Raw genomic sequence first — 26,565 nt, forward strand, 5'->3', positions numbered from 1 at the left:
ACAGAGAGAAAAGAGGCGTGTTTAGAGGAGGGGAAAGGGCGGGTGGTGGGCAGGAGGTGGGCCGACCTACACCTAGGTCCATGTGCCTAAGGCCCATGTGCCTATGACCTCACCCACAGGAGGGGCCTAAGACTCCAGGGCCTATTCTGATTGGCCCAGGCGCCTTAGGCCCCACCTGTGGGCGGGGTTTCAGACGCCTGGGCCAATCCGACCCCATTCCGGAGCCGGCTGGCCTGCCGGATGGGCGGGCTTGGCACCAGTCCGTCTGGCCAACGTTGAAGGTACGGGGAAGGGTGGGTGGGAGTGGGAGGGTCGTGGGGTAGGCCGAGGGGGTCACGGGTCGGCAGGGGGGCTGATCGGGGGTTTGGGGGGTTGTCATTGTGGGGAGGGGGGGTGTGTCGAGGGCAGGAGGGCCTGGGATCCCTCCTGCCCGTATTGTAGTGGGGTGGGGGTTAGAGGGTTGCCGAGGCCAGGATGGCTTGGGCTCCCTCCTGGCCAGATCGAGTCGGGGGGGGGGTCGCCAGGGCCAGGAGGGCTTGGGCTCCCTCCTGGCCAGATCGAGTCGGGGGAGTCGCCGGAGCCAGGAGGGCTTGGGCTCCCTTCTGGCCCAATTGTACTCGGCGGGGTGGGGCATGATCGCCGGGGCAAGAGAGCTTGGACTCCCTCTTGCCCTGATATCGTTGGGGGTGCCGCGGGGCAAGAGGGCTTGGGCTCCCTCTTGCCCCGATGTTGTGTGCGGGGGAGGGGGGGTTGGTGTGGATTCTGTAACCGGTGTTGTTTTTGACAGACACCGGATACAAAATCCAGCTTTTAGGCGAAAGGACTGGCTCCTCCTTCGCCTAAAAGCCCTTGTGTTAGACGTTTTGGGCTTATGCGTTTTTTGGTTCATTATGGTATAAGTGTAGACGTCGTTTGGGTGCAAGTGTAGACGTAGTGGTGGTCTGGGCGTTTAAACAGCTGAATGTAGAGGCAGGCCATTATCAAAACAAGGACAATTGTTTTGGTTATGGATACTTTCCCTGCTTCTGCTTTCAACGTTTAAGGCCTTAGGCCAAAAAGGGACTTAGACGGTTTTTTTGATTATGCCCCTCTATGTGGTTTACAGTAAAAATCAGAGAAGAGGAGAGTCCAAAGGATTCAATAAACAGATGGGTCTTGAGTAGTGACTTGAATTTAAGGAAGGAAGATTGAGCACGGATGCGAGATGGAAGGGCATTCCATAGGGAGGAGCCAAGGTAACTGAGACTGGTTTCTCGAAAGATAGAGAGGCAAAAAGATGGGAGAGAAGAAATTGCAAGGATATTAGAGGAGGAAGAGCAAAGGGATCAAGAGGGAACATAAGGGACTAGTGTTTAAGCCCGTTATATTAACGGGTGTTAGTAAAGCCTCCTTCCCTCACATGTCCCCTATTATTTGGCCCCAGCTCCAAACCCATTTTTACCCCCCAGCCCCCTTCTCCCATCTTTTCCCTTTCAGTTTCCAGCCCCAGCCCCCTTTTCTCACATGTCCCTTTTTCAGCATTTCCCTCCCCCCCTACTTCCCTGTGCAGCAGCAGCATTTCCCTCCCCACCCCCAGTGGGTAAGCAGGAAAATGACAGATTTCACTTCTCCGTTGTTATAACTGTGGTGCTAAATGTTGAGGGTGTGACCTAATAATAACCATCCAGCTAGCAGAGAAATGACCTTGGACTCGGTGCACCGGTGGCCTGACCTTTACAGGGATGCAATGGAAATCTTGGTGCATAAGAAAGGTCCCCTTAAAATTGCTTAGAACGTGTAGAGATGCTTCAAAGAGGTGCAGATGTGCAGAATCTGTGGGGAATAAGCAGAAATCCAATGAAGGGGAGATACATGACCAAACTTAAGATTTTGCAGTGGCAGTTTTTAAAAGGCAGAGCATCTAAGCTAATGTGCGTCTCCTCCAACCCTGTGGAAGAATAAGGAAATGCGGCGGTGAGGGAAAGATTGAACATGAAGTTAAGTTATAAAAACCGCATTATTTACCTTTTGTTCAAATTCACTCTTACATCACAGAAGAAAAGCAATGAATCAGGAAGTTCTATTTGAATTCATCAGCAGGAACTATTTTGTAACAGGGAGCCGATTGCCATTCAGTGGGGAACTGCAAACTCATTTAGAAAACCTAATCAGGCACCCAGCTAAAGTGGTCGCCTAGTCACGCAGGGGCAGCGCGTTCATGTACCCTTCGGTGCATGCTCAGCAGGGTGAGAAGCCGGGGCTGTAATCAGGTTAGAGGGTGATCGGGAAGCTGTTTAGCGGGATAGTGGGTGTGAGGATCAGCCGGGATCGTGAGGAATTGCCAATTTCTGTCTCCGACTGTTACAATTGGGGCCTCTGGAGACATGACTCCCTTAGTTGTGGCGGAAGTTATTTTTATGTTCAAAGCCGCCGCCGCGGCTCCTCTCATGATCCCTGCCTGCGTCGGAAGCCTTCTCCGACGCAGGTGAGACTCATTAGAGGAGCTGCCACCGCGGCTTTGAACTTAAAAATAACTTTGGCCAGAACATTACCTTGGGGTCCGATGAACTTACAAATAACTTCTGCGTGACGTTTTTCCTTCCAAGCTAATAGAACTCTAAGCATGCATGCACACTCCTGCCTGCCACGGACATACAGATCACAGAACACACAGATAGGAGTGCGCATGTGCGCTTAGCGTTTTATTATAGTAGACTAGTCTTTAAGCCTGTTACATTAACGGGTGCTAGAATAGATGTGTCTGTCTGTTTGTGTTTCTTTATCTCTCTCTTCTTGGCCGCTGTCTGTGTCCTTCTGTCTTCCCCCCCCCAAGCAAAGCTGTCTGCCCCCAGCACACACCTTCCCCCAAAGCAGCCCCCTTTCCCTCTCCCTAACTGTCTCTCCATGGCCCTCTTCTATCTTCCCCCCCAGAGCAAAGCTGTTTGCCCCAAGCACACCCCTCCCCTCAAAGCAGCCCCCTTTCCCTCTCCCTGTCTCTCCATGGCCCCTTCTGTCTTCCCCCCCAGAGCAAAGCTGTTTGCCCCAAGCACACCCCTCCCCCCAAAGCAGCCCCCTTTCCCTCTCCCTGTCTCTCCATGGCCCCTTCTATCTTCCCCCCCCCGAGCAAAGCTGTCTGTCCCAAGCATACTTCCCCCCACCCCAAAGCAGCCCCCTTTCCCTCTCCCTATCTCTCCATGGCCCCTTCTGTCTTTCCCCCCGAGCACAGCTGTCTGTCCCAAGCACACCCCTCCCCCCCAAAGCAGCCCCCTTTCCCTTTCCCCCTGCCCCCCCCCCATGTTAAGGCCCCATTCTTACCCTCCCTCCATCCAGGCGTCTTCTGGCCTGCTCTTCTTCTAAGCAGCCTGCGAACGTGGCCGGCTTTAGCGAACCTCGCAGGCCACTCTCCAACTCGGTAGCATGTTCCCTCTGACGTGATCCTGTGCGTCAGAGGGAACTGTTACTGAGTTTGGAGAGCGGCCTGCGCGGTTCGCTAAAGCCGGCCACGATCGCAGGCTGCTTTGGAAGAGGAGGAGCAGCGGCAGCGACAGCGGCGGTTGGTGAGTTGAAGCTCCATTGTGTTCGCGGACGCGGGCAAGGAGAGAGCTTGCCTGCGCTTCGGGCTGCTGAGTGAGTGCGGGAGGAGAGTGTGTGGCCAGAGTGATCCCTGCAGCCGGGTTCCAAAATGGAACACAGCCAGGGATCACATACCACAGCGGCAGGGATCATGCTTTTTTAAAAGCGTATGTGCCGCTTAACCTTTTATTATATAGGATAAGGAGGGAACTAAGATAAGCTTGAGCCAATGGATAACCAAGACAGTTTACTCTTTCAAAAGTACAAAAACTAAAGAAAACTCCATGATATTAAGTACATGTTAATATTTTTAAAACAAATGTGAGAATTTTTTTTTCACTGAATGAATAGTTAAGCTATGTAACTTAGTGCTAGAAGATGTGATATCAGCAGTTTGCATATCTGAATTAAAAAAAAAAATATGTGAACAAATTCCTGGAGGAAAAGTCCATATCCTGCTATTAAGGCATACATAGGGAAATTCAGTGCTCATACCTAGGATTGATATGAAATCTTGCTACTCCAGGTGAGGATGTTTGGGCCAAGGCATTAACGCAAAACACAGGGGAAACAAATCCACAAAAGATAGAACAATGAAAACAAGTGGAATTGTCCAATAAAAAGTCACTTTTCAATTTTTCTTTACAGCCAGCATTTACACGACGGCGTTCTGATAAATAAAGTTTCCAAGAGTGGTCCATACTAGAGGTTATTTACATCCAAAGATCTTTAAGACTCCTGACGCAGGCCGTAGGGCCGAAACATGTACATGTCGGGTCGAGTATTTTTGGAAGAATAAAGAATAACCTGTTTGTCCAGATGAGTTGAAAGACATCTTTATTTGTTGCACCTTTTTATTGGACAATTCCACTTGTTTTCAATGGGCCAAGGCATTACCCAGGGGATTAAGGTGGTTATTCTCTTTAATCCCATGCAATTAATTTCATCCTCTGAAGATAAACAGTATTAAAATTGCCTCCTCATTACTTAATCATTGTCACTTACACGTGTTTGATTGTAAAACATAGCAGCTTCAAGTGTAAGTACAGATACTTCCACATGAAAGCCGCCAAGCCAGTTCTGCTCATCTTTTCAATATCTATAAAATGGCTGCTCCCATTGTATCTGTAATACTACTACTACTACTTATCACTTATATAACACTGAAAGGCGTTTGCAGCGCTGTACATTTTGATATTTATAGACGGTCCCACCTCGGAAGAGCTTACAATCTAACTTGGACAGACAGACATGACATATAGAGTTTAGGGATGCAGAACCCAAGGTGAGAGGAGTTAGGATTCAAAAGCACTCTCAAAGAGGTGAACTTTTAACTGGGCCTTGAACACTGCCAGAGATGGAGCCCACCGTAGGGATTCGAGTAGCCTGTTCCACCCATAAGGTGCAGCAAGGCACAAGGGACAGAGTCTGGAGTTGGCAGCTGAAGAGAAGGGCTCAGAAAGGAGGGACTTACCAGCTGAGTAGAGCTAAAGGGGATGGGGGAATCATAGGGTGAGTTAAGTGAAGAGAGACAGTGAGGGGCAGCTGAGTGAATTGTGACCATCCAGGCGTTATTCCCACCAAGGTCCCAGTTAGGTCTGAAGGCAAGGTACAAAGGAAAGCCAGGAAAGGAGTGGGCAAAGTTCATTCTGTTTCTGAGGTTGAAAATTTTCCTATTAACCACCAAAGGGAGCCCGATCTGTCTGGAAATGAGTTAGGTGATCAGTATCCAGGTCACCACTGGAGGAGCCCAAGAGTCACATTTAGTCCTGCTGACACAGCTAGTTTAGGGCGTGTCCCTAAGATACAAAAACCCACAGTGGAGAACAGCCAGGCAGGCCGGCTAGGGAGGAGATTCAAACCTGCTCTCCCTGAGATTCTCCCTGGGTCAAGCAGGTGCACTAAGCCTACACCGATGGAAGTGGAGAAGACTGGACAAGCTGAGGAACTGTCTTTGCTGGAAGCCGAATGTCCGATGGAAGTTCAAGAAAGCTTTGTGGAAGCTGATGCAAACTTACCTGAGGCCATGGAAGTGGACTTGATTACCAGCTGCAAACAGTGAGTTTTTTTTTTTTTTTCAAGAAACTGTCTTTTGGGACTATTTGATTTTGGGAGCTGACTGAGCTCAGAATTTTTGGTTTTCCTGTAAAGCTGGGAGTGTCATTTGGGGAGAGGTTTTGCTGACACCCAGGGAGGGAAATTGTGAAAGCCAATACTAGTGCTTTTTCTGTGCAAAACTTGGGACACTCCCCTTTTCCCGGCAGTAGCATATAGGCTGCCGGAGGCTTTATTTTTAGGACTGTAAAGTGTGAGAACAAGTGCAAAGAACTTTATTTTTGTATTGTGAATAATTCTGCTTGGGAGCAGGCAGTGCAAGCTCTGAGGAGAGCTAAACCTCAGAGGCAGTTTGGACTGAGTCAATAACAAGTGAAAGTTTTGGACTTTATTTTGGAACTGTTTTATTTTGCCATCATTTTGGTATTTTGCTTTGCTGGAAGTTTTCCTTCAGCCATTTTCATCCTTGTTGTAAGGATTGCTGGCTTTTATGTTTGGAGAAGTAAAAGTGAAATACCTTTAGTTAAAACTTATTTTTGTGTGGTTTATGTTTTGTGTTCCTGAGTATGTCAGTTCAGTCCTGCAGGGTGACTCCAGTCCGGGTCACACGCTGGTGTATTTTTTTTGTGTAACCACTTGGAGCGCTGTGGAGTCCTGGACGGACCACAGTGGGGGTTACAGAATAAATTTGTAGGCAAGTAAGTGGAGTTTGAATTGTATTTGGAAATGGATGGGAAGCTAATGAAGTGACTTTAGGAGAGGGATAGCGTGAGTAAAGTGACTCTCCAGGAATATGTGTCATGCAGCTGAATTCTGGATGGATTGGAGGGGAGCGAGATGGCTAAGTGGAAGGTCTGAGAGTAGCAAGTTGCAGTAGTCTAAGCATGAGGTGATGAGGGTGTGGATACTGTAAGTCCTACAAAAGTCTGTACATCGACAGATTCTTTCTAAAATGACACCAGAACTTAGCTTGGACATCTCAATTCTGATCTCTAATTTTGATATAAAATGGGGATCTGCTTAGCTAAAATGGATTGAGGCATATATTCAGCACCTCTCATTATTTGGATAGCAGCAATTGAACTAAACTATTTTAGTGGTGGGTTTTAGTGTTACTTTTCATATACAGTACTTTGAGGTTGATTATTCAAAGTGATTTAACTGGATAGGAGAGCCTCCGGCCCTGTTAAATCACCTGTGTGGGGCTAGCTGTTAATATTGATCACATTTGACTGGACCCGGGCAATAGAGGGGGCATTCCAAGAGCAGATTTTTACCAATACCACCATTTATCCAGGCACTAGTCATATTCAGTGCTGGTATCTGAATAGCTAACCAGGCAGTATGGACCACATATAAAGCTGTCCTATCTTTATCTGGATAGCTCTCCAAGCACCAGAGTTGAAATCGGTCATTGACTAAATAACTTCCAGGTAGAGAATGACACGGAGTCAAACTTTTCCCTGTCCCCACAGGAACTCAATTTCCTCATCCCATCCTCATGAGTTTTGTCGCTGTCTTTGTCCCTGCTACATTGCTGTAAGCTCTGCCTTAACCACACAAGCCTTGAACACTTATGATATTAAAGTGTTTGAGGCAGGTGAGGACAGAGCTTGCAGGAATGGGGCAGAGACAGAAAAAGAACTCGTGGGGATGAGACGGGAAAATGAGTTCACGCGGAAACGGGAAAAAATTTGTCCCCGTCTCTTTCTCTACTTCCAGGTACTAGACTGAAGGGTTGTGTGGTTGTTGCTCTCTCCTGAACCCCACTCCCAGAGTAATGACAGACCCTGCTTCTTTTATTCAGATTTTCCTCCCCCCCCCCAGCCCCCTTGAGGAGAAGACATAGGCCCAAGAAGAACCTCCTTACCCTCAAGGCTTACCTTTAATAATCCTGGTGGTATAGGGGTCCTTAGGGTAATAGTGATGTCCATTTGTTGGGGGTATTTGGGGAGCGCTTGCTGCACTTCCAAAAACCTGTGGCCCACCTATTCTATAACACTGCATGAAAATTATCCATGGCTTGCCCGTGCCCCTCCCCCATGGTCACATCCTCTTTTCAGTTCTGTACCCTAGATTTTACATACACCTCTTTATAGAATACATCTAAAAAGTTGCACATATGAATTCTAATTAGTGCCAATTAATGTTGATAATTGCTGTACAAACAAAAAAAGAAATACCATCAGCAGCAATATAAATAAGGGTCTTGTTTCACCCCAAATAACCATACAACTCAGGGCTCCTTTTATGAAGGCGTGTTAGGGCCTTAATGCATGGAATTGAGTAGGCATTAGTTTTTCGGCTAGCGCGCGCTAATCAGGTGCATGTGCTAAAACCACTAGCGCACTTTCGTAAAAGGAGCCCTCAGTTTCTGAACAGATTTCAAGTGGGAGATTGTTCCACTAGGTGGGGCTGGAGGTGCAGCAACAGAGAAAGATGTATTCTGGTTTTACATCAGCTGCAAATATCTTCCTGAGGATACACAGATTTTGGCCTTTCTTGGTGGATTAGGGACTGGAAAAGCACAGCTCTACCAAGGCAAACTCCAGATAATCACGATCTTCTCCTTTAATAGCTTTAAAGATGAACATTAGGGTGGCAATTCTATGACATGGCACCTCATTTTAGGAATAAGTGTAGTTGGCCAATGCTTTCTTGAGAAGGGAAACAATATTTATTCAGGGACCCTGAATAAATATTGTTTCCCCTCTCAAGAGGAATTTTTTGCTGTTCCCTTTGTTCCACCTCGATCAGCTACACCTGTTCCTGTGACATTTGTCTGTGTTATTGATTCCCTCTGCTCTTTCCATTTAGACACACAAAGTGCCATTGATTGGATCATATCCACTTCATTCTCTTTTTGGTTGGGCTGAAAACTTTTCAGTACCCCCTCATAGGTGCCAGCTGATAGAATCGACTTTCACGAGTCTGAATATCACGCTTCATGTGATATTCAGACTCGTGAAAGTCGATAATGAGGCCTCTAAGAATACTGTGACAAGGATCCCACTAGCCCTACTGTAGATGGGGGGGGGGGGGGGGAAAGAACCTGTGTGCCTCAATAGAAACCCTGTTGGAAGAGCTGGGGGATTTCCAAAAGCCAGGGAAAATCCTATAAGCAGCCTTAGCCATGTGCCTACACCTTTTAAGAAATCCCAAAGCACAGTCTGTTTGCAAGAGTGCAGGGCTCTTTAAGGATTACTCTGTCCCTGGCTAGGGGTAGGCGGGGCTATATGCCAAGAATGCCTTTCCTTGAGCCTTCCTCATCAGAAAAGGGGAAAGGCATAGCTGGAAGAGGAAGTGACACTAAGGCTGGGAAGAAAGCCAGTCCTTTCTACAGAGCAGGGCTCTGAGAGGAGTAGTCCCCCTGTGGAACCCGGTAATTGGGGTATGGAAGTTCTTTTACTCCTTTGTGCTTGCTTGTGTTTGAGTTTTCAGGCAGCTTAAGTGGGAGTGTGGCAAGCCATCCTAGGAGCTGTGCTGACGAACAACATTTTTGTTTTTGTGCTTGGAAGTTTGCTGCTGAAATTCTGTTCAGAGAAGTCTGTTTTGTTTTGTTTTTTACCAAATTCTTGCTGAGTTTGGAAGGGGAACAAAGCCTATCAGTTTAGGAGGGTGGTCAAAAACATGTGCAGGAGGACATGTATGGAGGGTTTGGACAGCTTTTCAAAACCTGGCACTTTGTCCGGGTTTTGAAAAGCCTCCTCTTAATTGGGTTGGGCAGGCAACCTTAGTTCAGGAACCCTAGTTCTTCCTGAGCAGTGCACCAGTAAGAGCCAGAACTTGTGCTACTGAGGTTAAGAGGAAGAAAGGAAAATAAGAGAGGGTTGTTTTTTTTTTTTGTGTTTTTTTTTTTTTTTTGGGGGGGGGGGTTAAAACCTGTAGACAAACTGTGCATGTGTGCAGGCTGACAGCAACTAGAAGAAAAGTTTTACTTTTTCTTGGTTTGGGAAATTATTTAGGACAGACTGTGTGCATTTTGAAAGTGTGTGGAGCACAGAGGAGTTTGGGGACTTTTTTGGAAGCCTGGATGTTTTACCCTTTTCTGGGCTAAAGAACAGTGACAGTGTGTTAAAGACTGAGGATTCTTACCTTGAACTAAGGGTAGAAGTGACACCCTGAATCGGGTTCCAGAGTGCATGAGATCTGTGAACTTTGCTTGTTAAAAGAAGTGACTGTTAATACGGCTCGTGCTACCTTTTGACCATTCTGACCATTGAAGTGTGTTCACCAATAAAAGTGTATTTGTTTAAACCTGAAGAAATCTCAGTGTGTTTGGGGGGAGACACTGAGGGCTTTGTACCACAACCTTGAACAGGGCAGATAGTCCCCTGGCAGCTAGGCCTAGGTGGGATCTTGTCCCACAATATGTGAAATCCTATTGTGAGAGCTACAACCAGTATTTATACACTCTTCTGTATTTTAAAGGAATTGTAATAGGATAATTTAATTTACAAAATAGCATCTATGTCACAGCCCTAATGTGGCATTTTGGTATTAGAAATAACTTTGTCAATAACAGAAAAGATTTTGGTCCTCTGTTAATTTATTGTTTGGAAATACATTTGTATTGTGTTAATCAGTAGCATAACCAGTCCAGTAATTTAGGACGTGGGGCACACAGGGTGGACTGGGGGAGCAATCTATTCCTCCCTCCCCCTCATGTAGGCAAGTTAACGGTACCTTTGCTAGCAGGGATGCCGAGCACCGCCAACAATATTACTACAGTACTGCCATTCCCCACTGCTTCCTTTGTGCTCCGAGCATATGGTTAAGGTCAAAAAAGAATTGTTTTCCCTCACCCCTTCAGGATTAACACGTCAAAAGAGTTGTTGTACATTCTGAAGAAGGTTGGTCTGTTTAAACATTTTGTCTGCTTTTAACTTTACTAACTATGTAGCTATGTGGCATCCAGGAGCAGAGTGGTACAGTATAACAGTGCTCTTTGTATCAGAAACTCTATGTATTAGTATAGCTGAGCCTTCAAATAGTTCTGTAAGATCCCATAGACAGTCTTAGCGAGGAAGGAGGCAGAGCTTGAAGGGTCGTGGCACTTGCGTAAAGCCGCTCATTTCAGAGCTCAGGTCAATTTCCTTTGGGTCGACAACAGACTTTAAGTCAAAGTTCTGCAGGATGGTGGTGAGAAAAAGGAAGATCTCCATGCGGGCCAGACCCTCACCCAGGCAGATCCGTCTACCTGTACATGAAAGAAGAACATGGCAAGAATTGTGGATGACTTTGAGATAAAAATGCTGAATGTTGTTGTACTGTTTCCATCATGAAGATTCACATTCTGCTTTACAGTGCTCAGAGAGGACCTTCAAAGTCTCTACCTATTTAATTTGGAGAATAACATAGTAGATTTGGCTATGTGAACATTTCCCCCATTTAGTGAGTTAAACGCATCATTTCATCATGTGCAAAATTTTACATATTTTGGAACAGTCCTATAACTGGGCTTCTCCTTATGAGCTCCCCAATATTGCACGGTGAGAGCCTAATCTATAATAGCATCTAGGTGTCGGATGTCATTATAGAATACTAATAACCTGGCATGAATGACCCTTACATTTTTATGCCAACCTAAATGCCACAATGGCGTGTATAACTTATTATATTCAATAAGTTGTGTCAGTTGCTGCAGCACCCATTCCTCTCCCATGCTTTGCCCATGCGCACACTCCCTTGAATTTACATACTATGCCACTCATAACATATCATTCTTGTACAATCCCACTTTATTCCGGGACCAATGGGTTATTTCCGTCTACCTGCCAGGACTTTGTAGGAAGCCTCAAACTTCAGGGACTTTAACTCTTCCCACTCATACCTCATCACTTTGCCAGTATCCTGGCTCCTCAGTCTTTCTTCCTACAAGCTAGGCTTCAGAAGCTTATCTTTTCTGCTCGTGTTTAATGTCATGGAATTTAGTATTTTTTGTTTGCGGGTTTTGCATTTGTGCTGTGGAGGTTCCCTGTAGGGACATCGTTGACTGCAGGAGATCGCAGACCTTTGGAAAAAGTTTGCTTCTGGGGAGTCATCCTGCTAGGCAGTAAGCCCCCTGGACAGCCTGCACTTCAGATCGGGATTCAGGGACTGTTCCCTTAGGAATTTGCAAACCCCAGGTTCATCCGCTACTGGGTAGAGTGCAGACTGAATGGCTCTGCGGTGGATAGCTGTCGGATGCACAGCTGTGTTCCACGTGCACAGTGGCCTGCAAGGGTGGTGCGGTTTGCCCAGGTGTGCTGCTTTTTTAAAAAAATTCTTTATTATTTAACTTTTTTGACAAACAAATTAGTCAAAAGCATAGAAATAAAACAATACCAGTTTTAACATCTTTCAAGAAGTATATAAGAAAAAACTAATAATCAGAAAACCTCTTTTCAAGAATTAAGAAATTCAAAAATACACCAGGCAATTAAGTATGCTGAATTGTCTAGTTAGTCTTCAATATAAGAGGCTAAAGCTGTGAATTTAACTGAAATATTTTACTTAATAATGTATACAAAGGAAAATAAAGATGTGGCCGGGTGGGCTCTAAAACTTGACTTCATTGAGCTGATGTTGAAGCAGCAGATCTCATGAAGTGACTACACCTTGCTCTTTGGCAGAAATAAACTTTGACATCTGTTGAGGTTCAAAAAAAACATATCTATTCCCTTGATAGATTGGAGAAGGTTATCATGTTGATGTACCGGGCCATGGTATGCCCTCACCTAGAATACTGCATCCAGCACTGTTCGCCGTACATGAAGAAGACACAGTACTACTCGATAGGGTCCAGAGAAGAGCGACTAAAATGGTTAAGGAGCTGGAGGAGTTGCCGTACAGTGAAAGATTAGAGAAACTGGGCCTCTTCTTCCTTGAAAAGAGAAGGCTGAGAAGGGACATGATCGAAACATTCAAGATAATGAAGGGAATAGACTTAGTAGATAAAGACAGATTGTTCACCCTCTCCAAGGTAGAGAGAATGAGAGGGCACTCTAAAGTTAAAAGGGGATAGATTCCGTACAAACATAAGGAAGTTCTTCTTCACCCAGAGAGTGGTAGAAAACTGGAATGCTCTTCCGGAGGCTGTTATAGGGGAAAACACCCTCCAGGGATTCAAGACCAAGTTAGACAAGTTCCTGCTGAACCAGAACGTACGCAGGTAAGGCTAGTCTCAGTTAGGGCACTGGTCTTTGACCTAAGGGCTGTCGCGAGAGCAGACTGCTGGGCACGATGGACCACTGGTCTGACCCAGCAGCGGCAATTCTTATGTTCACACATTTACAAGGGTATCTTAGAATGAACGTCGCACCCAACCACAAGGCCTGGGGTCTTAAAATAAGAAACTGTTTTCTTCTTTTTTGGGTAGATCGTGACACGTCTGGATACATTCTCACTATTTTTGACATAAATGGAACATCTTTATATTTAAAAAAACAGCTTCAGCATCCATTCCCTGTCCGAATCAATAGCAAATTGTACAAGCAGCATAGCAGTTGCCGGTGCCTCATTATCAGATCTCTCTAAGAAATTTGTCAGCAGATAAATTCTGCTGTTTTGGATTTTGAACCTTAACTCTACTTAGTAAATAATAAATTTTTGAGAGAGATGGATAGGACAACTCAGGAACTTTCAAAATTTCAAACAACTATTTCTTAAATGTATCATGTGCTGATATAAGTAGTAACTTTGGAAAGTTTATAATCCAAAGATTACATCTCCTGGTCATGTGCTCCAGTAATTCTACTTTGAAATTAATATTCCCACTATCCTTAACCCAAGTTAAGGCCTGGGATTCTACAGTTCTCATGTCTATCCACTTTATTTTCCAGACTAGATACTCTATTTTTTAAATGCAGCACAGTTGTTTCAGATGCGCTGCTTTTGACCGCCAAGGAAGGTCTTCAAGTGCTTTATGCCTAACGTGACCATTTATTTTTTTCATCAAAATGGGACATCTAGTAATATTCAGACCTGCCCCCCAACCCCACCCTAGCCCCACCCCAAATTTCTTCCATTCATTTTTCATGTACACACAATATCTTATTAATTCATAATGGTAAACATAAAATTAAAATAAAACCACAAAGCACACTGTACAAAGAGAAAATGTTAATTATCATTTATATTTGGGGGGTTTTCAAAGATGTCAAGGCAGATGACTTTAAAATATGCAATGTCACCTCAGTAACTATAGAAAAATAGACAAATATAGTGCAAAATATAGAGAGCAGATATAAATTCTCAAAACAAACACATTTTGATCACCAAATTTAAAATAGAATCATTTTTCCTACATTTGTTGTCTGGTGATTTCATGAGTCTCTGGTTGCACTTCCTTCTGACTGTGCATCCAATCTTTCTTTTTTTCGTATCCAACATTTCTTTCACAATCCAGCCCCCATCCCCTTTGGGTCCAGGTCTCTCTCTCTTTTCCCTCTTACCCTCCCCAGATCCAGTGTCAGTTTTCATTTGTATCTTTGTTCCAGGTCTCCCTCTCTCTCTCCCTCCTCTGTTATTATCTTAAATCTCCCTGTTCTTCCCCAGGGTCTCTCCCCCTCTGTCTGAACTTCCCATAGTCCTGCATCTGCTTCCTATCTTTCCCCTGTGGTCCAGGCCTTTCTCTCTCTAGTCTTTCTAATCTGCTTACAACCACCAACCCCCCTTTCTCTGCCTATTTCTTACCTTCCTTCCTCCCTCCTTCCCTCCCAGCAAATTTTAGCTTATCTCGCTCTTCCTTTTCTCCTCTCAGATCTGGTATCTGTCTCCTTCCTCTTTTCCTCCTCCCAGATCTGGTATCTGTCTCCTCCCCTTCCCCCTGCTCAGGCATCTCTCTCTCCGCTCCCTTCCTCCTGTTCTTCCTTCTCAATTTATTTTCTGCCTCTGTCTAAATTCTTTCTTACTATTCAGTCCTTAATTTCCCTCTTTCATTGTGTCTACCTATAGCTTGCCACCTCTTTCCCTCACCCCTTCTAGTATCTAACTCTATCCTATTCCCTCAATCCAGCATGTGCCCTTTTTTCTTTCTCCTCCCCACTTCCTTCCAGCATCTGCTCCCCCCTCCCCCACATCCATTCAGTCTGCTCCCCTCTCCCCCACACTTCCATTCAGCATATGTACCTCCTCTCCCCCACACTCCATTCAGCGTCTGTCCCTCCTTTCCCCTACACTTCCATTCAGCATCTGTCCCTTCTCTCTTCCACATTTCCATCCAGTGTCCGCCCTCTCTCTCTTCCATATGGTATCTTCCCTCTTTCTATGCTTCTTCCATAAACTGTCTCCTTTGTACATGATTCATTTCAGCTTCCCGCTCTCCATTTTTCTGTCTCCCTATGCTCTGGAATCTCTCTTCACCTTTCCTTCCTTCCTTCCCACTCCACCCCATGGTCTGACGTCTCTATCTCCTTCCCTCCCCCCCATGCCCTGGCATGCCTTCTCCCTCCTTTTCCTCTGGTCTGGCATTTGTTTCCTCTCTCTCCCCCCATGCCCTAGCATCTCTCCCTCCCCCTCCATGGTCTGGTATCTCCTTTCCTTTCCCTACCTCCCATGGATTTGGCATCTCTCGTTCCTCTCTCTTTTCCTTCTCTCTCCTTTTGTGTCCAGCATCTCCCACCTACCTTCCTACTTGTCATGTCTGTTTTTTTTTCCTTCACCCTACAACCTTCATGTCCAGCATCTTCCTGTGTTCCTTTATTTCTTCCATATCTGATGTAGCAGCTTTCTTCCCTTTCCTGAGCCAGCCAACCCACATCCCATTCCAGTACTTCCCCTCTTTACCTACAGGGAATCAGCCCTTAGCTTAATTTAGAGGTGAGTGTTCTAGTGCTGCTGCGAGACTGGAGGCAATTCTTAGCTGCCATCAGCCCTGCCTTCGGCTGCGTCGGTAATGCTAAACTGCACGGTAAAACCAAAGAGAGAAGCCGTGGGACTTTCCCACTTGCCTGCATCACTCGAAGTTCTGCCGCTCTGGATCCCGCCCCTCAAAAAAAGGAAGTCATTTCAGAGGGAGGCGGGATCAAAAGTGGCAGAACTTCGAGCGATGCAGGCAAGTAGGAAAGTCCCGCGGCTTCTCTCTTTGGTTTTACCGTGCAGTGTAGCATTACCGGTGCAGCCGAAGGCAGGGCTGATGGCAGCAAAGTGAGCTGCCCGGATCACAGGGCCCCCCTGCCATCCCCTAATGCCGGCCATGAGAATAGGGAGGGTGATATCGGACCTGGCAGGCCCCCCCTTACCATTTCAGCGCAGTAGGGAGAGAAGGAGGGAGGCAGGCTAAAGCTAAAGTTTTTGAGGGGCGGGATCCAGTGCAGGAGGGGAAGTGATCACCGGTCCGTTGTCCCCGTGCACAGCTTCAGGACGCTGTCCCTGAAAACGGGACATTTCGACGTCCCGAAGCAGTGGGTCGGGACAACGGTGCAGTCGGTCCCATAATGGGACTGTCCCATTGAAAATGGGATATATGGTCACCTTATTTATTCCCCAACTCCTGTGAAAATACCATCGGTGGAGCCCTGGGGAGTATGTTGGTGATGTTTCAGCGAAACATAAGCGTGTCTCTGGCGATAAATCTCACAAATCTTCCAAACAGATGAATTGTGGGATGCAGAGGTCAGCTCCCGCCATACAGGATGGTTTTCCCCCAGAATTTGTGAATATACTTTATTAGGCATACTTAGTTAAAAAGTCTCTGCCTATTTCCCTTCCACCGGCCGGTCACATGGATCCCTGCTCCGGTGGACCAGGGTCTTTTCACATGCCTTCTGACACCTCCTGGTTTCTAAGCTGGCTGTGCACGTCGTTGAGCTAGACACTCTTTCTATACCCCTGCTTTCACCGGAAGGAGCTGCAGTGGATGCTGATGTGGCAAATTTGGTGGATCTCCAGGATCTGGAACTCTGAATCTCTGCAGGAATTGAAGCTGCAGATGGAACAGCCTATCACTGCTGAATGTTCCCTCATGAGTTACCAAAGGCTACAATCTGCCTCTTTCCAGATCATCCTGACATTGTTCAGATTCTTACCAATATCTGGGAGACTCCCGAAGGTCCATTGTAAGGTGCTCGAGCCATGGCAAAAATATCAGGAAAACAAAGATGCAAATGGAAGAAAAAAAATAGCTGACAGTAAAACGGGGAGAACGGCACCCCCTCCGAAATGACGGAGGTGATTAGTGGAGTACCACAGGGCTCAGTCTTGGGCCCAATCCTATTCAACATCTTTATAAGAGACTTGGCAGAAGGGCTTCGAGGTAAAATAACATTATTCGCCGATGACGCCAAACTGAGTAATGTAGTGGGCAAATGCACAACAGACGAAGATTCAGTGCCCGACAACATGATGCACGACCTACTCCTACTGGAGCGATGGTCTAGGACATGGCAACTCAACTTCAATGCCAAAAAATGCAAAGTTATGCACCTGGGCAGCCAGAATCCATGCAAGTCTTATACCCTTAATGGCGAGATCCTAGCAAAAACGGTAGCAGAACGAGACTTGGGGGTAATCGTCAGTGAGGACATGAAGTCTGCCAATCAAGTGGAGCAGGCTTCGTCCAAGGCAAGACAAATCATGGGCTGCATACGAAGGGGTTTCGTCAGTCGTAAGGCGGAAGTCATTATGCCATTGTATAGATCCATGGTGAGGCCCCACTTGGAATACTGTGTGCAATTCTGGAGGCCGCATTATCGCAAGGATGTGCTGAGACTGGAGTCGGTGCAAAGAATGGCCACCCGGATGGTCTCGGGACTCAAGGATCTACCATACGAAAAACGGCTTGACAAATTACAGCTATACTCGCTCGAGGAGCGCAGAGAGAGGGGGGACATGATCGAGACGTTCAAGTATCTTACGGGCCGCATCGAGGCGGAGGAAGATATCTTCTTTTTCAAGGGTCCCACGACAACAAGAGGGCATCCGTTGAAAATCAGGGGCGGGAAACTACGAGGTGACACCAGGAAATTCTTTTTCACTGAAAGAGTGGTTGATCGCTGGAATAGTCTTCCACTACAGGTGATTGAGGCCAGCAGCGTGCCTGATTTTAAGGCCAAATGGGATCGGCACATGGGATCTATTCACAGGGCAAAGGTAGGGGAGGGACATTAAGGTGGGCAGACTAGATGGGCCGTGGGCCCTTATCTGCCGTCTATTTCTATGTTTCTATGTTTCTAAGACATTATTTAGATATATTAATGATAGGAAGAAGTACAAAAGTGGCATTGTGAGACTCAAAGGTAAAGGGGAGGAATATGTAGAAGCTGATAAAGAAAAGGCCGAATTGCTTAACAAATATTTATGTTTTGTGTTCACGGCTGAAGTGCCAGGAGCGGGACCGCAGAAGATAAACATGAATAGGGTTGGAGGAGTAATAGACCCTCATCGATTTTCAGAGGGTTGTGTTCATGAGGAGCTAGCTAAAATAAAGGTAGACAAAAGTGATGGGGCCGAACGGTGTACATCCAAGGGTGCTGAAGGAATCTAGGGACATTCTGGTAGCTCTGCTGACTGACCTTTTCAATGAGTCTCTAGTGTCGGGAGTGGTAACAGAGGACTGTAGAAGGGCGGATGTGGTCCCTCTCAACAAAAGTGGAAGTAAGGAAGAATCAGGGAATTACAGGTCGGTAAGTCTGACTTTTGTGGTAAGCAAATTAATGGAATACTTTTTTAAAACAGAGAATGATCAAGTTTCTGGAATCCTGTGGATTACAGGATTGGAGGCAACATGGATTCACTAGAGGTGGGTCTTGTCAGACAAATCTGATCAATTTCTTTGACTGAGTGACCAGAGAATTTGATAGAGGATGTGCGCTAGATGTGGTGTATTTAGATTTTAGCAAAGCCTTTGACAGTGTTCCACACATACATCTAATAAATAAACTGAATACCCTTGGGATGGGTCCTAAAGTAACGGGTTGGGTCAGGAACTGGTTGAGTGGAAGGCGACATAAGGTAGTGATCAATGGAGATCGCTCTGAGGAAAGAGATATTACCAGTTGTGTGCCTCAAGGTTCTGTTCTTGGGCCTGTTCTTTTTAACATTTTTAAATGAAAGACAAAGTGAACCTTAGAAGGAAAGTAGAAATGCTTGAGAATAACTCATGAAATAACAATCTGAGACTTATTAATTTTCCTAGAATTACAATGGTAACTCCTAGGGAGATGCTTAGGAAATACTTGGTAGAAATTCTGCAAATCCCGGAGGATACTTTGCCGCCATTTTCTCAAGTGTGCTACCGAATGGGCCTCAGCAACAGTTAAAAGTATCTGATCAAGCACCATTGAATATATCAGAAATTTTGGAAACGTCAGACAAGGATATACTGTAGTAACATTTTCCACATTGATTTTAACTATAGCTCTCTCAATGGATAAAGTATGGTTATTGATGCTTTTCTTTAAAAATAAACAGAAAGCGTTTCATGGATGTAAAATTCAAATGTTCGCTGAGCTCTCAAGAGAGATGCAAAAACGTCGCTAACTAATTCCATCTTGATCTCATCGATGAGATCAAGATGGAATTAGTTAGTCGCTAAATATTTGAATATTACTGTATTCATCATCCCCGACCCTGAGGAAGAATGAAACGCGTCAGAGGGGAATGATACAGTTTGTTCCACGCCAAGCTAAGTAGCACTTTAAAAAACTTCCAGTATTTATGAATAAGCACTGGCACTTTGGTATGAATTAAGACACTGAAGCAGGATTTTTCATATAAGAAAAACAAAAAAAATCTTTTCACCACGTTCCAATGAAGATGGCTACCACACCGATTTTACAATGAAAGCAATAGTATGAGTGTGGCATACTGAGGAACTTGCTAACGGAAGACTCTTTTTAATAGTGATTATAGAAAGTCAAATAGTGATGAATAAGGTATTTCTAAGATATTAGATAAATTTGAGTTTGATGCCTTGTTTGACATCTTGAAAGTTTTCGCCAAGCTTGGCGCCTATTCTGTTTTGGCTCGCATAATGCTCTGTATCTGGCAGTGGTCTGGTGATTCCTCTTTTAAAGCGGCCCTGAGCCAGTTCCCCTTTAAGGGACAGATCCTGTTTGGTCAGGGCCTGGATGACCTAATGGCCGTTATTCAGGATCATAGGGCCAAGACATTGCCTGGGAGTAGGTCTCACCCTTCGAAGGGTTCTGGGCATTCTAATTTTCATCTCTTCCAGTGTTCTTGTCCGTACTTGGGGGCCTTCCATGGGAGAACGGTCCTCTTTATCTGCCAGACCGTGATTCGGAGGTTCCCGCCATCAGCAGTCCACACCAAGTCAGCCAGAAGCTTCTACAAAGAAACAGTTCTGACACCAGGCCGGTGTCTCCTCCCCTGCACATCAGGGGGCAGTTGTTGGTCTTTCTCTGGGTCCTGGAGGTTCTCAGGGAGGGCTACAAACTACAGTTTCTTTGTTCTCTGACTGAGTATTTTCTGGGTTCACCTGTGGGCTGCCCTGAGAAGGTGGTTCAGGTGCAGGCCACAGTCCACAGACTGTTGGATATTGCTGCCATTGAACCCTTAACAGAGTGAGACTCGGGATCTAAGAAATGTTCAATATATTTTTATAGTTCCAAAGTAAGGATCCAACGATTGGAGGCCAATCCTGGACTTCAAGGTGGTCAATGCAGCCCTAAAAGTGCCTTGCTTCTGCATGGTCCTGGACCACCAGAAATATCTGCAGTTCCATATATTTGGGCTGCATTTCCAGTTTGCGGTGCTGCCCTTTGATTTGGCAACGGCTCCCAGGATCTTCATCGAAGTGGTGGTGATGGCATATCTTTGCACACTGGGTATCCTGGTTCACCCATATCTGGATGACTGGTTGAGTCCTGACTACAGCTCCCCCTCCCGATTCGTGGTTTCCCCACTCACGAATTTGGTTATTCATGATTTCTTTGCGCAGGATTTTTTGTCCCCAGATCTTACCTCCCTCCTGTGTCCCCGACCTTACCTGGTGGTCTAGCAGTGATGGCGGGCAGGAGCGATCTTCCTACACTCCTGCCACTTGTAGAATCATCATCAAAATGGTTGCCATGAGTTCCCGTTGTAGTCTCGAGAGACTACGGGAACTCAAAGCAGCCATTTTGTATGAGTGATCTGCATGTCGATGTCCACGTGTGTGTGAATGCCCTCCAGGAGGGCACTGATATGCAAGTGCGGGGGGGGGGGGGGCACCAAGGGGGGGTGCCAGAAGGGAAGAGGGCCAGAGAGAAAGATAGGTGCTGGCAATCATGAGAGGCAAGTCCTGTAGGCAGTCAGCTGGTGCTGGCGCCTCTCCTCCACCCCAGTGTACCGCGGCATACCTGAAATCTCAGGAGGCACACTAGTGTGCCTTGACACACAGTTTGAGATACACTGGTTTAAAATCAAGATGAAAGCAACCTCTGGATCAGGAACATGCCCACCAAAGTGAGACTCGAACTATGATTTTGCCTGTGGAACACTGGTCCTTTCTTCTTTTACTTGTGTTTGCTCTCCTCAGAGAAAAGAGGCATGTCTGTGGATGTTGTTTAATTTGGAGAAGTTATTCAAGTGTAGTTTAACTTTCATTTCTACTTATATAGTTCCCCCCCCTCCAGTGGCGTACCTAGCATATGTGACACCTGGGGCCCATCATTTTTTTACATCCCCCCCATCTGTACGAAAAATATGATTTTTAGTAACAAGCCATACGTCACACATGAATACCTAGGACAAGGCAGCATCTTACATACTGCAATGAGCAGTACAACATCAATACACCCATTGTAAAACTAAACAAGCAGACTAGTACAGATCAATCCTGCAATCAATCCTAACAGAAAACCATGTCTTTCGAACACACAGAACACAGAAAACACCTTCACCTAGTATGGAATATGTCATCACAAACTAACCTCCTCCCCCTTTTACAAAACTGTAGTGTGAATTTTAGCCACGGTGGTAACAGCTCTGACGCTCATAGAATTCTGAGTATCAGAGCTGCTACCACCACAGCTGGCGCTAAAAAACGCTCCACAGTTTTGTAAAAGGGGGGATAAAATAGAAATGCATAGACAAAGGTTAAATTGAACCAGTAAGAAGCTGGACTCTGCATACAGTGCACCACAGAAACAGTGACACATGTCTCCTAAAGCAATAAATAAATAGAAAATTTTTTCTACCTTTGTCTTCTATGGTTTCTGCTTTCCTCATCTTTTTGTAACTCTCTTCCTTCCATCTACTGTCTGCCATCTCTCTTCCCCTATATGGCATCTTCTCTCCTTCTATGCCCCTTCCAGAAACTGTATGCCTCCCCCTTATATCTCTCCTTTCACCCCCATTGGTCTGGGATCTCTCTCCTTCCCTCTCCCACACCTTTCCTCTGCAATCCCTTTCCCTTTTTTCCCCTCATTTTCCTGCATCTGTCTAGATTATGTTCTTACTACCCTCTCATCAATGTCCTTTTTTACTGTCTACCTAAAGCTTGCAACCTCTTTCCCTCACCCCTCCAGTGTTTCCCTAACTCAATCCTTTTCTCCCCATCATGTGCCCTCCTTTTATTTATCCCCTCCTTCCATCATGTACCCTCTTTCTCCAACTCTTCCATCTAGTACCTTCTCCTCTCTCTGTCCACTTTCATCCAGCGTCTGCTCCCCTCTTTCTCTCATCCCATTTCCTTCCTGCATTTGCTCCCTTATCTCTCCCATCTGCACTTCCATCCAGCATAGGCTCCCCACTACCATCCAATGTCTGCCCTTTCTTTCACCATCCACCCCTCTTCAATCAGCATCTGCCCCCTTTCTTTCCCTCCAATATCCTTCCCCCTTATGTCTCTCCCCTTTCTCTGTACATCAATTCTATCAGTACCACCCTTCCATACCACCCTGCCCCCTTTCTTTCCCTCCACCACTCTTCCATTCCAGCAATCCTGCTCCTTTCTCTCCCTTCATGCAGCAAGGTCCACGATGACTGTAGCTGCCGGCTGCCAGTCCACCCCACTCCGACATACTTGATCTGGAGCGGACTCAGCAGCCGCATGCTGGAAGGTCCCGCAATGACTCGTCTGCTGGCTCTGCTCCGGCAGACACAGGGAGTTGTGGCAAAGTCTCGCAATGACTGCATCTGCCGGGTCCACCCCCTTCGACGTAACTTACTTCTTCCGGAGCAGAGCTGGCAGATGAGTCATCACGGGACCTTCCTGCACCTCAGCGCGGATGCCGACTCTGCTGCAGAGAAAGTAAGTCAGAGGTAACGTGACCATTTATTTTTTTCATCAAAAGGGGACATCTATTAATTGACACTGTATCCTTTCTTTCATTTCTTTCTTTCTGCACTCAGGCCCAACAATTGTCCCTTTCTATTCCCTCCCTCCTTCTTTCCCATGTCCTTAGTGCCCATAGTGCCCCCTTCCCGTGTCCATGTGACCCCAGTGTCTCCTTCCCGTGTCACCAGTGCCTTCTTATGTCCCCCCCCACTGCCTTCCAGATTTTGTCCACCCCCAAAGCCACCTGCCTGTCTGCCTACCTATCTTCCTCCCTCCCTGATGCGCTAAAGCCAGCCAGCTTGCCTGCCTACATCCTGCCCTCCCTGCCGTGGAAAAAAGAAAAAAAAAAGCGCCTCTCCCCTTCCTTCCCCCCGGTCCGTGCCTGCAATCTTACCTCCACCCACCGACAAGAAGTCTTTCTGACGTCAATTCTGACGTTGGAGAGGACGTTCAGGGCCAGCCAATCACTGCCTGGCTGGCCCGGAACGTCCTCTCTGACGTCAGAATTGACGTCGGAAAGACTTCTTGTCGGCGGGGGGAGGTAAGATTGCAGCGGCATGGGCCGGGGGATAGGAAGGGCAGGAGGACCTGGACCTGGCCATGCACCCGGGACGGACCTCCCCCGCCCCCCCCCCCTTGGTACGCCACTGCCCCACCCTACAACCCCATTTGCATCAAAGCAAAAATGAAGCAGGTAGATATTTTTGTATTTGAGGATGCACAGGCACAAAAATGCTGGTATACTTTGCTGTTATGCATTTTAGTGAAAATTGCCATCAATTTAGGGCCACCAGTTGGCTTCCCTTTCCAAAAGAAATTGATTCAGCCTTGGCTGTAACCCAGACAAACTACGGCCCATGGGCCATATCCAGCCCAGTTAGTTGTTTATTCCGGCTCAAAGTGAGCATCAGGAGCAGCACAGGGCATTCAGTGTGGCTCCAGGTGCTAAAAACTGCTAGCGCGGTTGAATAAAAGTGGGCCTTTTCGTCAGGCCGGATTAAAGTATGAGTTCCCTTCTTCTTTTTTCTTTAAAGTTCAATTTTTTCCTTCTTGGACTGCTTATGACGTCAACCCATTGCCCCAACATTCTCTTTTGGCGCGCTTTTTCAGTGTACTAATTACTTTTGTTTTCAGGCGCGTCCTCACTCAGCAGCAAGTTCCTGTAGAGTTCTTTAGAGATTGGTAAGATTTTTTTTGGTATTATCTCTACCCCCTTTTTATATATATATCCACACTTTTTAAATATTCCTTATTATTTTTAGCTTTGTTTTGAATATTTTGCTAGGCAGTAGTATTCGTTCAGCATGTGCCGCAAGGTAATTTGTGTTTGCTTTTAAGATCCTCCATGGTGTTTTATTCTTCCATTCATACTGACTTATTTGCATAGTGATGGAAATTTATTGATTCTTTTATCTGTTTACCTTTAGTTCAGATTTTGGCTTTTGGCTGGGTAGGTTTGGTTTTATCATGCTTTTTACTTTGGATCATCTCTGCTGTATTCATTTTGTATGTTACAATATTGTTGTTTTAAGAAATTTTATATATGTTAATTTATTTGTTCATTTCCTTATTTATGCATTTATTATTATTTTTATTACACCTTTCCCTGCTGCCTGGAACGGACGAGAATTTGCCTCTTCCCCCGCCCCCACTCCTGCCCATTCTAGCCACAGCTTTCCGTGAGAGCGGTGGCAGCGGTTCCCGCATTGTTGACTTGATAGCAACATCTGCATTAAATGTACGACACTCATAGCTTGCGCCAAAATAGTATATTTAAAAACAAAATTAGACAAAATTTTTTTTTTCACTCCATGCATAGTTAAGCTCTGAAACTCTTTGCCAGAGGATCTGATAAAGAAAGTTAGCATAGCTGGGTTTAAAAATATAGGTTTAGACAATCTCCTTGAGGAACAGTCCATAAACTGTTGTAAAACAGAATGGAATCTTATCCCCCTCCCCAGCCCCTCTGTCAAATTTAAGAACCCATTGTGGCCTACGAGTCAAAAAATTTGCCCACCCCTGCTCTAACCCCTAATGCATACATGGGCTTATGGTTTTGATTTCCCTAAGGAAAGCAGGGAACACCAAATTCAAATGGAGTGAAATAAATCTTGATTAAAAATAAGTAGTAATACCTGAGAACCAGTAAAGAAATGTAGCTACAAAACAGAAACATGAAAAAAATATAGTGGTACCTGAAGCGAATGGCATAAAGGCATCATTTCTTTTAAAGCAGCCATTGGCATCCAAAAAGTGATTAGGATCAAAAGATTCTGGATTCTGAAAATGTTTAGGGTCAAACAGAACCGAGTGCAACATGGGATAAACTGTGGTACCCTAGAAAACAAAGTGCAGATCTTTTAAAAATCAGGAAGCAACTGTCATTTAGATAGAAACATTAATGCAGGCCTTGATAGTGTTGGAGGAGTGAGGAGGGGCCACATATTACATTATTAGACTGCTGAAAACAGAGTTGGTTAAAACTAGGGATGGACTGCCATTTTCAACAACACTAGAAATGTCACTGACATACCCCATGCTGATGCATGGGTAAAGGTGCCAGATAGGGCAGTAGCCCAATGGTGCCATCTGTGTGTCAGTCGCTTGTAGGTAACCATTAACAGAATCATGGCTACAGAAAAAATTTAGGCGCCAGTAATGTAAATCAGGGTTTTAAAGGCCTACATTACCGAGCCAGATTCTGTAAATGGCACCTACATTGGGCGGCAGCTCAATGGCGCCATCCGCTCAGTCGCTTGTAAGTACCATTAACAGAATCATGGCTATAGAAAACATTTAGGCACCAGTAATGTAAGTCAGGGTTTTAAAGGCCTACATTACCAGCTCCTAGATTTGACTGAGAATTGCAACTAATGACGCCTAAGGTCATCTCTACCCCTAACAATGCCTACGTTGACCTTAGGCAATGTTAAGCACCATGCATAGACGCGATTCTGGTGCCTACTTTTTAAACAAGCTATTCATCAGTTTCTAATGGTGTGGTCAATTACTGCGCTAATTAAAGCAATTAAGTTAGACGGCGGTAGGGCGCCTATTGCCACCTAATTTACAACAACATTTTTAGAATCTAGGTCATAGTGTTCAGTTGATAAGTAAGATTTGCAATGGCAAGGAACTGCCATATCTTACTTGGCTTTGGCCATGACTTGGCTATTTTTTATCATTGTTAATAAGCATGGTTGATCTGTGTCTCATTAACTCCAGTTATGGTCATTCAGTTTGTACAGTGTAGATTGGACTTACATGATACTATGGCCACATTTTATGAATTGATTTGTATTTTTTCCTGTGAAAATGTTTATTTGTATTTATATATCGCTCTTCGATTATAACATCAGTGCGGTGTACATCAATTAAAAAAGGAAAAGAACATCAAATAATCATGATACAAGAATAAAAAGAAATTGCATATTCTGCAGTCCTACTGAAATGAATTAAGCAGGTTAATATTGGTCATAAAAGATAAACAGATACATTTTCCATTCATCTTTATAATGCAGCTAGGTAGATGAATAAGTGAATAATTCTACCATACCTTGGGAATAACATATTGTCTGAATTGAATATCTTGAGTCACAGCACGAGGTAAACCCAGTGGGATGAGGTCTATAAACCGTTGAATCTCATGAATTACAGCCTCAGTGTATGGCATTGCATTCCTGTCCTCGATGGAGGGGCAACGATTTTGTCCAATAATACGATCAATCTCTTCATGGATTTTTGCTGTAAAGTGA

The 26,565-nt window shown here is 45.4% G+C and overlaps 1 protein-coding gene and 1 long non-coding RNA gene across 3 annotated transcripts in view; one reads left to right on the forward strand and one right to left on the reverse strand.

The window, feature by feature from the left end:
- The window catches only part of LOC117364687, a 238,090-nt gene that overhangs the window by 162,991 nt on the left and 48,534 nt on the right, over positions 1-26,565 (forward strand). The window lies entirely within an intron of this gene.
- LOC117364685 (cytochrome P450 2C23-like) overlaps positions 10,626-26,565 on the reverse strand; it is a 49,010-nt gene continuing 33,070 nt past the window's right edge. The window contains exons 7-9 of the mRNA XM_033954158.1: positions 26,367-26,554; positions 25,006-25,147; positions 10,626-10,807 (exon numbers count right to left, since the gene is read on the reverse strand). Coding sequence (XP_033810049.1) covers positions 10,626-10,807; positions 25,006-25,147; positions 26,367-26,554 — 512 coding nt within the window. The remainder of the gene's footprint in view (positions 10,808-25,005; positions 25,148-26,366; positions 26,555-26,565) is intronic.

Source organism: Geotrypetes seraphini, chromosome 8 (genome assembly GCF_902459505.1).
Source record: "Geotrypetes seraphini chromosome 8, aGeoSer1.1, whole genome shotgun sequence".
Lineage (NCBI taxonomy): Eukaryota > Metazoa > Chordata > Amphibia > Gymnophiona > Dermophiidae > Geotrypetes > Geotrypetes seraphini.